This window comes from Leiobunum rupestre, chromosome 2, assembly GCF_980474605.1.
Source record: "Leiobunum rupestre chromosome 2, qqLeiRupe1.1.hap1, whole genome shotgun sequence".
In the NCBI taxonomy this organism is placed as follows: Eukaryota; Metazoa; Arthropoda; class Arachnida; order Opiliones; family Sclerosomatidae; genus Leiobunum; species Leiobunum rupestre.
The window spans coordinates 17,779,893-17,792,825 of record NC_143385.1 but is presented as its reverse complement, the minus strand read 5'-3'; the positions used below and the strand labels follow the sequence as shown (position 1 = coordinate 17,792,825).

Below are 12,933 nucleotides of genomic sequence, written 5' to 3'. Positions count from 1 at the left end.
TTGTAAGGTACAGTTTATTGAAAGGGCTATTAACTTTAAGGAAATAGCATTAGCTGTGTTCCTTGATATTGAGGGCGCCTTTGATAAGGTGTCCAGCGCAGTCATCATGAAGGCTGCTAAGCGCTTTGGCATTAATGACACTGTGTCTCTGGCTCAAAGCTATGCTGACGAATCGTGTGGTGGTATCCTCCCTGCTCGGTAAATCCCTTATGATCTCCACCAGCCGTGGTTGCCCGCAAGGTGGTGTTCTATCACCTCTGCTGTGGTGCCTGGTTGTGGATGACCTTTTGGTGAGGCTAGACAGGGATGGGTGCCGCTGCTTCGGCTATGCCGACGATATCGCCATCATCTTTACGGGAAAATTCCCCAACACTACTAGCGATTTAGTGAGAAGGGCTCTTGCATCAGTGGAAAAATGGTGCAGGGAAGTTGGTCTTACGGTTAATCCTAGTAAAACGGTACTTGTTCCTTTTACTCGTAAAAGGCTGCAAAACTCTTTTAATGATATCTCCTTATTTGGGACTATTTTGAGGGAAAGCACGGAGGTGAAGTACCTTGGTGTAATTCTTGACAACAAACTAACGTGGAAGCCTCACCTTGACTGTGTAGTTAAGAAGGCCAAGATGTTACTTTGGAGGACTAGGAGTGCAGTTAGCAGGTCATGGGGGCTTAGCCCTAAAGTGGCCTTCTGGCTGTACACCATGATCATCAGACCACTGCTCTCTTATGCTGCAGTGGTCTGGTGGCCAAGAGTCCGAATTAAGACTGTGCAGAGCGATCTGCGCACCCTACAAAGGCTGGCTTGTGTCAGCATCACAGGAGCTATGAGAACAGCCCCAAGTGCTTCTCTAGAAATTCTCCTGAACATTCTTCCTCTTCATCTTTTTATAGAGGAAGCTGCTGCTATGGGAGCCTATAGGCTCAACCAGAATGGTTGGTGGAAGGCTAATACTTGGGATAATAGCCACACCAAGATCTTTCGGGAAATTTCATGTCAGTTACCTGTATATCTCATGGGTTCTGATTTGATGACTACGAAGCTGCATTTTAATAAGTCCTTCAATACTTATTTTCCAAGCCGTACAGAGTGGGCCAATCATAGTACCCTCGGGGCCAGAGGAGAAATCGTCTGGTTTACCGATGGGTCTAAGACCCGCTCTGGCTCAGGTTCGGGGATGTATTGTCTTACTAGCAATCTCGGCTTCTTTGAAAGCCTTGGTGTATATGCTAGTGTTTTCCAGGCGGAAATTGCCGCTATCTGCTTCTGTGTTGATTTTTGTCTTAAGAAAAAGCTTCATGGCAAGGTTATCCAAATTTATTCGGATAGTCAAGCAGCCCTCAAGGCTCTCAACCAGTTTCAGTCTCTTCAAAACTGGTTTACAGCTGTTTGAACCTCCTCTCAGAGCTAGGCACCAATAATAAAGTTCAGATCTATTGGGTTCCTGGCCATCGGGGGTACTATGGTAATGAGAGGGCCGATGTCTTAGCCAAGAAGGGGGCAGAGGCTGGGTTCTTTGGTCCTGAACCTGCCGTTCCTATCGCCTCTAGCATAGTTCGCGGCCTTATCTCTAACTCCATGACTGACCGTCAACTCAAGCTTTGGCTTGAGATGGATGGCCAAAGGCAGGCTAAAGAGTTTATCTCGGGCCCCTCTAGGCAGAGAGCTAAGGAGCTGCTCTCGCTTTCCAAATCTAATATCAGGTTGGTCATTGGCCTACTAACAGGTCACTGTCTCCTTATCAGACATCTTCACCTGATTGGAATCAGTGATGATCCAATCTGTAGGGCATGTCAGGCTGAGGAAGAAACCGCCTCTCATGTGCTTTGTAGGTGCGATTACTACACGGCCCAAAGATTCGAGCATCTTGGTATGCATCAACTGGAAACTTCTGATTTCTATAATATGCCGGCCAAGAGGATTCTCCGTTTTGTGTCGGATATTGGACTTTTTAAGTCTTAAGGTTCGGGTTTTGCACAATGGACCTCTGGTCGACGTGCGTGAACGGGCATTTCCAAAGCCCTTCACCCCTTCATCAATAAGGTACAGTTTATTCAAAATAAGTGAAGCTCTCTAACAGATAAAGCATATAGTTCCCTAAAAGCGAGAACATTTTAAGAGTTCAGTAGGAAATATTAACCTTCACACCAGAGATCATCTCCTTCTTTCTGTACATAAATAGGATCACCAATTTCAATTTCTAGTTCATCTGCATGCCTTGTAACAAATTTATGAAGCCCTCTGTGTGTAGCATCTTGTAGCTGCAACCTACTACCAGATGGTGTTGAACTTAGTGTGCTACTGGATGATCTGGAAAGACTACCTGTTCAAAATTACAAAGATAAAATATAAGTTATGTTTTCAATAAATCAAAAAGGGGAATGTTAAGAGAGCTAGTACCATTATTGAAATATTTTATTGATAAAATCAATTATAAAAAAAACAGTTCTATGAACTGAAAAAACAGTGTTTATTCTTGTAAGTGTTACGGCTAAGAAGGGACAGACATTAAAATAAATTTAGAATTTATGTTTTTACGAAACATCATCACAAAAAAATGTACGCAAAGTTTATCCAGAATAAACTCTAAACGTTGTAACAATTCTGGGTCAACCTATCCGTATCCTATTAAGGATGGAACACGATTAGGCTAATTGTTACAACGAGTAGGATTCGGGCCAGGCAAGTCTTATAATGTAAAAGAAGTCGCAACACGGGTATATTTTATGTCCAAAAGATTTAATAATGAAAAGTTTAGATTTGAAAAAGATTACAAATAAACGTGGTGATAACACTTACAATTAAATCTAAGCCACCCCTTTCTTCCATCTGCTTCGTTAGCGATAATAATTGAGGGAAAAAGGGAAGAGCCTCTCGTTCCTGACAGTTAACCAAAACAATACTGAACGTCCCCGACCGGGGGAGAAAAAAATGAATTGTCTGCTGGACAAATCGGACAGCCAGGACACGGTGCTTCATATCGTCCGCCGTTTTATAGGCTACGAAGCGCCATGGATCGTCCTGACGGTAAAACAAAAAAAGGGGTTATAAAAAATTATATAGTAACCGTCCTTGTCGCCATCATTCTCACATTGTGAGAAATTCAGAAAATTGTCATGGAGACTCTTTGAAAATTATGAAAAATAAAACTTCTCTAGTTTTACACCATTCTTTTTGGTCAACTTTGACTATAGAGTGACCTAGACAAGAGTGATTTTCAAATCGCACATCATAATTATTTTTTCACTCTTTAATTTTGAATATAATCTCTTTAAGTTTATAGAGTTTATTCTGGATAAACTTTGCGTAAATTTTTTTGTTATTATGTTTCGTAAAAACATGAATTCTAAATTTATTTTAATGTCTGTCCCTTCATAGCCGTAACACTTACAAGAATAAACACTGTTTCTTCAGTTCGTAGAACTGGTTTTTGTATATTGTATGTCCCTTTTTCAGAAGGAGAAAAAAGATTAAATGGAACGAAATATTATTTAGATGAAACCAAATTGGTTTCATATGAAAACACTGTTTAGAACAGCGAAGACTTAACAAAGTATTTAATTTCTAGTCAAACTTAAAGAGAATTCACAAATAATACAAAATCTAGTTGCAAATTGAGTTTGTGCAATAAAATTAGCGATTTGACCCGTATGTAATTGTAATTTTGTTATTTCTGGCTATTTCGTTCTCAATTAATCGAGAAGATTTGGATGCTTTTCTATACTTTTTGATTATTGATGAGTGATGACAGCGATGAGGCCAGTGTAATGGTTAAGGACGCGCATATGAATCTAACGGGCGTTAGTTCAAATCTCGTTCCGCAAATGTTTTTTATAAAAACTTTTCATTTTAATTTTACCTTCAGTTCGAACATTTCTCTGCTTTTTATATCAAATAATTTATATTACTTAAATTCCTCGAATTCATTATCTTGTCATTTTAATTTATTGGGCTCCCAATGCCATCTCGTTACAAAAAAATTACTAAGAATTTTGGAATTGCTGTATTTGTTCTCTCCGCTGTGCCCCGGCGCCTTTCCCGTCTCGTATTCCCTCTCTCTCCCTTCTTTGAGAATGGACCGTCTCCGTTTCCCCCCTTTACCCCGTTGCCACTCCCCAAGTAGCCGGTACCGCGAAACGGGAATTTGCTAAGAGCGTCGCCAAAAAATCGAATTTCTTTAAACTAATGAAAAAGCACTTAATAAAAACCCAATTAAATCGAAACATATAAAAGGCACAGGTTTCTGACGTCAGGAATCCAAAGGTGGTTTTAGATTTCGCCTAGGACAAATAGTTTTAGAGTTATAAAAATAGCAAGCAATGCATGTTAGAAAAGGATCTCAGTCGAAATTTCGGGGCTTACGGTTTCACCATAGACCAAAGCCAGGCAATCCGGAACAGATTGCATTGTAGAACGGGTGGCTTGTAGAAGGCAGGAGTCGAGGGTAAGAATAAACAGTAAACCTATCTGTTTACTTTAATAATATCATGAATTTCAATGAAATTATGAAAATGTTAATAATTTGTTTTTGTTGCAATTTTAATTTGGAGCAACACAATTAACCAAATTATTTATTTCAATTTATGGTACCAGGAAACACTATATATGTATACATTTTGATGTCTAGGGATCCATTAATGCCACCATGCTACGAAAGCGGCTGAAGAAACAAGCGGGGGGCTAAGAAAGTGAAATACACTCACTTGGAAAATATAGTTATAAAATAACTTATGAAATAAATTTATGATACCCCAATTAGTTCTCACTGAATATCTTGTACAATTTGTCATGTTCCTCACGAAACTGATCTAATACTACTTACCATCAGTTATTAAAAGACACTCAATGACTTGGGCCTAAGAAGGTGCCTTGGGTATTAGCCTAGCTGATTATTATTATTATAATTATTGATAATAATTTAGATGGTTTGAAAAGAGCACAGAAGGTATAAGTTAACTACTATATGTCGACTATATCCCCAATTTATCTTTAGTACAAAAATATCCCTTGTAAACCACACCTGCCACAAATCATCGGGGTCACCTTTAATCAAGTATACACTTAGTTTCCTGATGGGGCTGATACAAAGCCAAAGTATCAAGGAATCTTACTATTTGCCACTGGAGACAAGGATTTCAAACCATCAGGAGAATGTGCTGTGGAAGTGCCACTGTCAATGTCACCATTGAACTTGCTTTTGGAATCTTCGGGACTAGAATCATCATTATTTAAATTGTAATACCTACAGACGAAACAAAAAATAGATAACATTTACAATAAACGAAAATATTCAAGATCCTTTAAAACAAGATTAAAAAATAATGAACCTTAAGCAAGGCCTGGGTGAACCTCCTGATGTGTCGATTTCTAAAAACATATTTTGTGATACTTGGCGAACTAAGCGAGATTTTATGTTCTCGGATCTCCTATCTTTTTCAAGTTCTCGGAATTCATCGGCCAGAGATGTGACAGTAGCTTCATTTACAAGCCTAGCTAGAGCTAAATGGGAAAACAAAGTTAACGGTACATAAGTAAATTGCTCCATAAAGTCAATAATTTGTTTCGTGTATTGGTGTAATTCAAATGTAAACTTAATGATAGATAGTTGTGTCCAATTAATTATTCAAAATCAATGTCTAATATGTTCTTTAAGTAAAAGTTTTGTAACAAAGATTAGGATGTCTTAACTGTTAATGTTTAGAGTCTAATACGTACGTCCAATTGTTTTTTCGGGTGTAATTATAGTGTTTTTAAGTGGGTTTATTCCATGTGAAATCTATCAATAATGTCATTATTCAAACCTATTTTGATACAATTGGCATGACAAGTCGTTTAGAAATGCTAGTAAAAATTTAAGGTTTCAAAATATTTTTTTTGCATTAGAGGCAAAAATGTTACTGCACTGTTAATAAATTTTTTTAACATTTTCATAATTGACGGCTTTTAAAATTCATTTTGCGCTTCAAAATACCTCTACATGTTATGGTCAAAAAAGCACGCAAAGAAGGCTGTGTGCCCAAGACATGTACCTGTAGTGTCGCGCGCTAAAACGTCACATAAAAATCTGTCAATTGCAAATTTCTTTGGCACTGTCATTCAAAAACCAAACCAGAAAAAGTTTTATGTAGCTTAAGGGTAGACCTTGTAAATATTTCTTTATTAAATAAAAGCGGGAAAGCCTCAGCATAATCGGATTAAAAGTCTTCCTCATTCACCATAAATTAAAAACAAATAATTATGAAATATAGATAACTTAAACCATATTGACATGATTAACCAATTTCACATGAAATGATCAACGCTTACTTTACAATCTTGCCATGTAGAAGTTAAATATCATTTTGATTATAATTTTGTAACCCATACTAATCTTTAAAATGTACCCAACGAATGGCAGTTCCAAGGCTTTTGTTCAACCCTATGTAACATTATCATTCATGACGTAAATTACATCACTACCAGCTCAGTGATGAAAAAAGTGTTATCATTTTTAACTTAAGCAATCTATAGTTTAGCCACTGCCTTCTATAATACTAGGCCTAGAAATAAGAATAAAAATGGGGTGGCGGTTACGATTTTGAAATATCCGATAGAGGTCGCTTTTTTGGGTAGGGAAAGTGCGGGAAATTCAAACCTACGCGAAAATTTTAAATAGTAATAGCGAAAATACACTTTAATAATGTCAACATTCAATTTATAGGACAAATAATGAAATAGATTTAGTAAAAAACATTATTTAAACATAAGCTTGGTTCTTCTACAGGTTTTTTAATCCATTAAAAAAAAATACATTTATTGTTTTGAAGCCACCAGAGACTGCTGACCCTTACCAAAAATTAAGTGGTCTAGGAACTTGGTTTTAAATTTGTATTTGGGACAAATACCAACTAAAACCATACATAAAAACAACTTATTACCAACTAAAACCATACTGCCAACTTAATATCCACTTATTACCCCTTTAACTAGTTTATTGAAAAATGCTGACAACTTAAAACCAACTTAATACCAACTAAATACAAACTAAAAGCCAACTTATTTTTTGGTAAGGGGATTGGCCACAGCCGTTTAACCTTTTTTACCCCAAACCAAAAAAACCCAAGAGAGCGACATCTAGCGCGAAAATCATGTCAGTTTGAAAATGTCATTTAAAAAAACGACGTAGCTACCATTTCTAGGCCTAGTATTATAGAAGGCAGTGGTTTAGCTAGCAATCACAGGATTTCGTTTCCATGGTAACCTTTTCAAAAGTGCAAGGATTAAAAGAACCTTGGCATTTTGTATGTTCCGTGTGAAACAAGGTCTCATGGAAATATTTTACAGAGGCATACTTATGAGTAACTATGTTACATATGGTTCAGCCTACCCGAAACATTTATAACCCCACTCCCCCCAAATATTTTTGATTGACATATCGGGTGAAGTTAACTACAGCAACCTCATATTGTTTTATAATTATATCAGGCGGAGACGATAGAGTTTGTCACGTAGATAGCGTGGGTATTTTTTTTAATAATTAAATGATTATTTAATTTTTTATTTTAATTTAAATTTTTTTTAAATTTTGTTGTTTTTTTTCAGGTTTTTTGTTATTTTTTTCGTCGTGTGTTCACCGACACCACGTGTTTTTCAGCTCTAATAATTTCCACGTGGTATTCCGGTAGTTTGTAAAAAAAATACTTTCCACGTGGTACTCCGGTTACATAAATTACAAGTTTTCTAAATTTTGAGAATTATCTAGCTGTGCTGCCTTTTTTGGCCGCAACCGCTTATTTAATTTTTTTAACTAATTTTATTATTTTTCCTTATTTGGGCCTTTCCACGATTTTTTTTTATTATTTTCGTAGTGTGTTTGCCGACACTTACAGTTTCGGTAGCTGTGTTGTTCACTACGAATAATTTCCATGCAATATTGCGCTACGTTCTGGTTGTTATTTGCGTTGTTGATTCGCATAATCTCAACGTGACATTTCTAGCTGTGCTGGCTTTTTTTGGCCGCAACCGCTTATTTTATTTTTTTATTTTCCCTTTATTGGGCTTTTTCACGATTTGTTCTTTTTTCGGCATATTTTTTAAATATTTGAGTTCAGTTTTTCCAACAATTACTATAATTATTCCAGTCGCGTACCCCGCTTTGCCCTTGGCCGTGCGATATACGGGCAAATTTTTCACACCCCTGACAATACTTGGAAGGGTATGCCTAGGTACATGTCCTCTAGGTTGCGTTATAGAAGGCCCATCACTTTTTTTAGTATGGGGCTAGGGCGGCGCCGCGCACCCCCAGCACGACAGCGTAGCGAACGTGCGGCGCCATTAGGCGCCAATACTTATACTATCACGAAAAACTGTTCTTTAGCAAATTTTTCAAACAGCCTGGTGTCGGCGAACACACGACACAAATAATAACCAAAACAAAATTTTAAAATACACAAAGAAGTTCAATTAATTAAATTAATAAATTAAATAAAATAACCATTTGCGGACAAAATAAAAAATACCCACGCTATCTACGTGACAAGGTCTATCACACGACAAAATAATAACAACAAAAAACGTGAAAATTACATAAAAAGTTAAATAATCATTTGCGCCAAAAATAAAAAATACCCACGCTATCTACGTGACAAACTCTATCGTATCCGCCTAAAAAAATATAAAACAAGATGAGGTTGCTTAGTTAACTTTTGCCAAAATATCTAGTAATCATGCAGACAGTAGTGTTGCTGCTTGATACCTAGAAAAATAAAGTTCCAAAATCATGCAAATTAACAAAAAGCCACTATTTCTATTTACATGTATGATTAAAGAATAGTTTAAGAGCTCCATTAGCAATATCTGCTACGTTCGATTTCTGGTATGCTTTTACTCATTTTATGGTATTTAACATTAGATTTTATCAACTCTGACACATTTAATTCATATGTTCTAAATTAAAACCTAAAAATGGTTTAAATTTTCATTGATATTGTTATTTTAAATTTATAAATGTATGGTATATAAATTTATTTCAATTATTTAAAAACCACTATTGTAGAATAAAACGGTTTATTTACAGACACTACGTCCTTTTACGATTAAAATGCAAAAAATAGTAAAATATGTATACATAAAAAAATTATATTGATAAAAAATATATAACTCCCATTTGTTTAGTTATGTAATTTTGGTTCGATTGTTCATTTTGTACTCACCTAACGACGATGAAAGGTTTGTAAATAAAACTTTCATTGTAAAATAGAGCTTTACAAATTATGTTTACTAAACTTTAATTTGAGAATCATAAAAACATAGCTGGAGGAACTATTCTTTGTTCATTTATAAGCAAGATCGATGGAAACAGTATCGAAGCCATTGCCTAAACTAGGCCTACTACAAGCATATATTTTAAAGAAGACAGCTTACAGTCCATGTACAGTACTGCCTGAACAGATTCATAGCGGTACTTGAATTATAAATATTATATATGGTATTGATATAAAAGTTAAAAACAATCACGGAAAAACCACTTTAGTTAGTATCATAACATATCCCTGAAAGTTGAAAACCACATCAGAAGCGCAGTTTCTTTTTTCTGAATCTGGTAATTTCCCAAATGGTTAACTACATTATAAAGAGGTAAATTGCACTGTATTTTTATTATCCTGGTTAAATTCAATGCAATGGTTTTCAACTTGTAGATTTCCAAAACAGAACCCAATTGTTTTCATCCAAGATGAAAGAAAATTGTTATTTCCTCATGGTCATCCAATAACAACCAATACTTGTACCAAAATTAAATGGGAATTTTTCCTCATTGATGATTGTGATTTGCCATTTAAAATTATTCTTTTCATTGCTATTTTTCAACCTATTATTTTCATTGTAGCCAACATGGTCAGGGCAGCCATATTGTTTAGTAGGCCAAATGGCGAAGCCCTTATCTTAGTAAACCTAACTCCCAAGGGTACCACTGGTGACGCCAGTGTGGGGTTAGTATAAAAGGAGAAGTCAGAGAAATTGGGGGCAGAACAGCACCGAGATGGGGGCAGAACAGCACCGAGATGGGGGCAGAACAGCACCGAGATGAGGAGCAGTGATTAGTAGCAGTCGATATGGGAGCTACCAGCCAGCCAGCTTGTTAGATATCGCATTTTCCCCTAGTCAAGGTTGCCTTCTGTTCCCTTGATGGGAATGACTAATGGTTATGGGTCTCTTACAGTAATTATGTAACCTCGTCCTAAGCCCCTGGGCCACGTTACCCTAATGTCTGGATCTGGTAATTTCCCAAATGGTTAACTACACTACAAAGAGGTAAATTTGCGCTGCATTTTTTTATTATCTTGGTTCAATTCAATGCAATGGTTTTCAACTTGTGGATTTCCAAAACAGAATGCAATTGTTTTCGTAAGAGAAAAAAAAAAAGTTTATTCACTGGGGGCATTCAATTATAACAAATATTTGTAACACAATTAAATGGGAATTTTTCCTCATTGATGATTGTGATTTCAAAATTATTATTTCCTTTGTTATTTTTCAACCTATTATTTTATTATATTTTATTACAATAATAATGAAAATATCCCTGAAATATTTAGGTTATGACACTGGTAGACAAATTTTCCATGAAGAGGTCAAAATAAATAGTTCTTAAATGTGTAAGGTGCCTAAAAATTTAATTTTTTAAAATGGTTTTAGCTGGTGTAATGAATTAGGTCATATTTAACCTTTCCCAGTATAAAACGCCAAGGTTCCATCGATTTAATCCAGGTAGTTTGCACCAGACTGGATAGCTCTTTGACAACTGGGTGCATCTGGCGGTGCTTTTTCTGGCTGAAATGTTGGGCCAATTAAAATTTGAAAAACTCAAATGCTTTTCCTTATTCAACAGCGACGTGTACAAGTTTCATATAAATTTAATTATTAACTGCCAGATAGATTGCACCAAAATAATTGCAACCGTCGGGATTTTCACCCTAGCTTCCATCAGCCTAGGCCTAAGCAAATGGTAAGGTTTTTTACCATTGACAGCTTGACATGCCTATATCCTATGAGACCAGAACAGTCTCTGTTTACACATTCTTATTTACCTATTATTATTTAATGTTCCTACTTATTACTTATTGGCATAGGCTTAAATTGAACTGAGCTTAGTTAACTAAACTTTCGCAGTCGACGTTAGTGACGTCATGGACGGCTTGTTTTGGGTAGACGTCACTTAGAGCACGTCTCTCATGACGTCGTTAAATTATCTTTTTTACACCTTTTGGCTGTATGCCCATAGTGGCTGTATATAAAGGGAGGTTAGTTAGGATTTAGGGAGATTGATAGTGATGATGCTGTTGGAGTAGGTTGATTAGGTAGTTAGTAGGAGATATTATTATTTAGTTGCAAATATCAGTGTATTTTGTAATGTTAGGTTCAATTACTATATGTTAGAAAGAGTTAGTGTATTTTTAACTTGTCATAACCTCGCCATTCTTCACTCTTACGGAGGAAGTCAGTAATTATTACTTTATAGTAGTGCTATGCTATGTCGGCTGCACATTGGTATCTACGGGTATGATGTTTTGTGTTCTTTTACTCTTTCATGTTAAACTATCATTGTATTTAATTGAAGAAATGTTACTTGTTGATTATTGTTATTGCTACCACTACCTAAATCACCTCAAATAAATAATGATTGGAACTTCTTTGGTGCTGTCGTAAATTGTTATGCTCTCTCACTCTCACGCACTAACGTGGTTAGGGAACAATCGAACTAGGTTGTAACTGGGGAGAGATATCGGTTACATAATAATTTTCCTAATTACTATTCATTTAAGTTCTATGCGTCCTGATAATTTATTTATTAAAGGCTCTTGATGCCAGCTAGGAGCAGCAAACACAGCAGCCCACACCACACATCTATTTTCTTGTATACAATTTAGATTGCCTTAGCGCCTGCTGCCGTTGGAAGGGGCAAATTGTCTTCCCCTTATTATTATTATTATTATTATTAGTGAAAGGGGTGAAGGGCTAAGGACATGCCCGTTCGCGCACTTCCCTTTCCGTAAAACGTGCAGCATAAAAGCTCATCCAATGAAATTTGTACACAACACTGTGTTAGAGTGTTCAAAAGCTAGCTGTGTTCTCCTTGTGTAGGGTGCTGTGTTTGTTGCTCCTAGATGCTAGGCTCAAGTACATAATTCTTTTCTGATATTGTTTTCATACCAACCTTTAATGGGATACAGAATCATGAAAAATTCAGCTTTTCTATAAAATCGCTACAAGTGCTTTCCCCCTTTGAAGTGTGTGAAAGTTTGGCTGGATTTTTGATGGAAATAAAATTGTCTGTCATACATGTGGTCGGTTTTGAAAAAAATTGGATAGAAATACCTCCAAAAACAATGTCCAGCACACCCAAAGTCCCAAAATAAGTTTTGAATCCAAAGAATAGAAAACATTGTTGGTCCCACAAACTTAGTCAAATAGTCTTTATGAAATGTTTGGGCGATTTTGCAAAACTTGTCTATTATAGATAGCTCGTTCCCTTCCATACATTCCAGTCCTATTTCCAAAGACTAGTGCGGGAAACTAATTAAATTCAAAGGATTCTGTAGACCTTTAACTCTTAATAAACTTTCCCCCAAAAAATAAGAGACCAACTCCCTTTGGTAAATTTAAATAATAATACTGCCAACTAAAGTGGTTTATCAATTTGAATACCAGCTAGAAAAGGCATGATAATTATAATTTTGACGTGGTACAAACATACAAGGTGATCTATTCAGGCATATGCAAAAAAATCTACCCTACGTTTCTTATCTGGCGGAATTTCTGGAAGTTTACGTCTTTTTCGCTTTGCTCCTGTGTTTTCGCCACTTTCCAATGTAAGTGACATCAGCCATGGTGGTTTCAATTTAGAACTCTCACAATCCTAAAATAACAGCCAGAAAAATTACAACCGAGTGGAAAGT

At 36.1% G+C, this 12,933-nt stretch overlaps 1 protein-coding gene across 2 annotated transcripts in view; it reads right to left on the bottom strand.

The window, feature by feature from the left end:
• Positions 1 to 12,933, bottom strand: part of Aplip1 (JNK-interacting protein Aplip1) — a 28,419-nt gene that overhangs the window by 12,002 nt on the left and 3,484 nt on the right. For both annotated transcript variants that reach the window (XM_090165458.1, XM_090165459.1), the window contains 4 exons: positions 12,773 to 12,893; positions 5,326 to 5,497; positions 5,110 to 5,240; positions 2,139 to 2,321 (listed from right to left, as the gene is read on the bottom strand). In XM_090165458.1, coding sequence (XP_090021584.1) covers positions 2,139 to 2,321; positions 5,110 to 5,240; positions 5,326 to 5,497; positions 12,773 to 12,893 — 607 coding nt within the window. The remainder of the gene's footprint in view (positions 1 to 2,138; positions 2,322 to 5,109; positions 5,241 to 5,325; positions 5,498 to 12,772; positions 12,894 to 12,933) is intronic.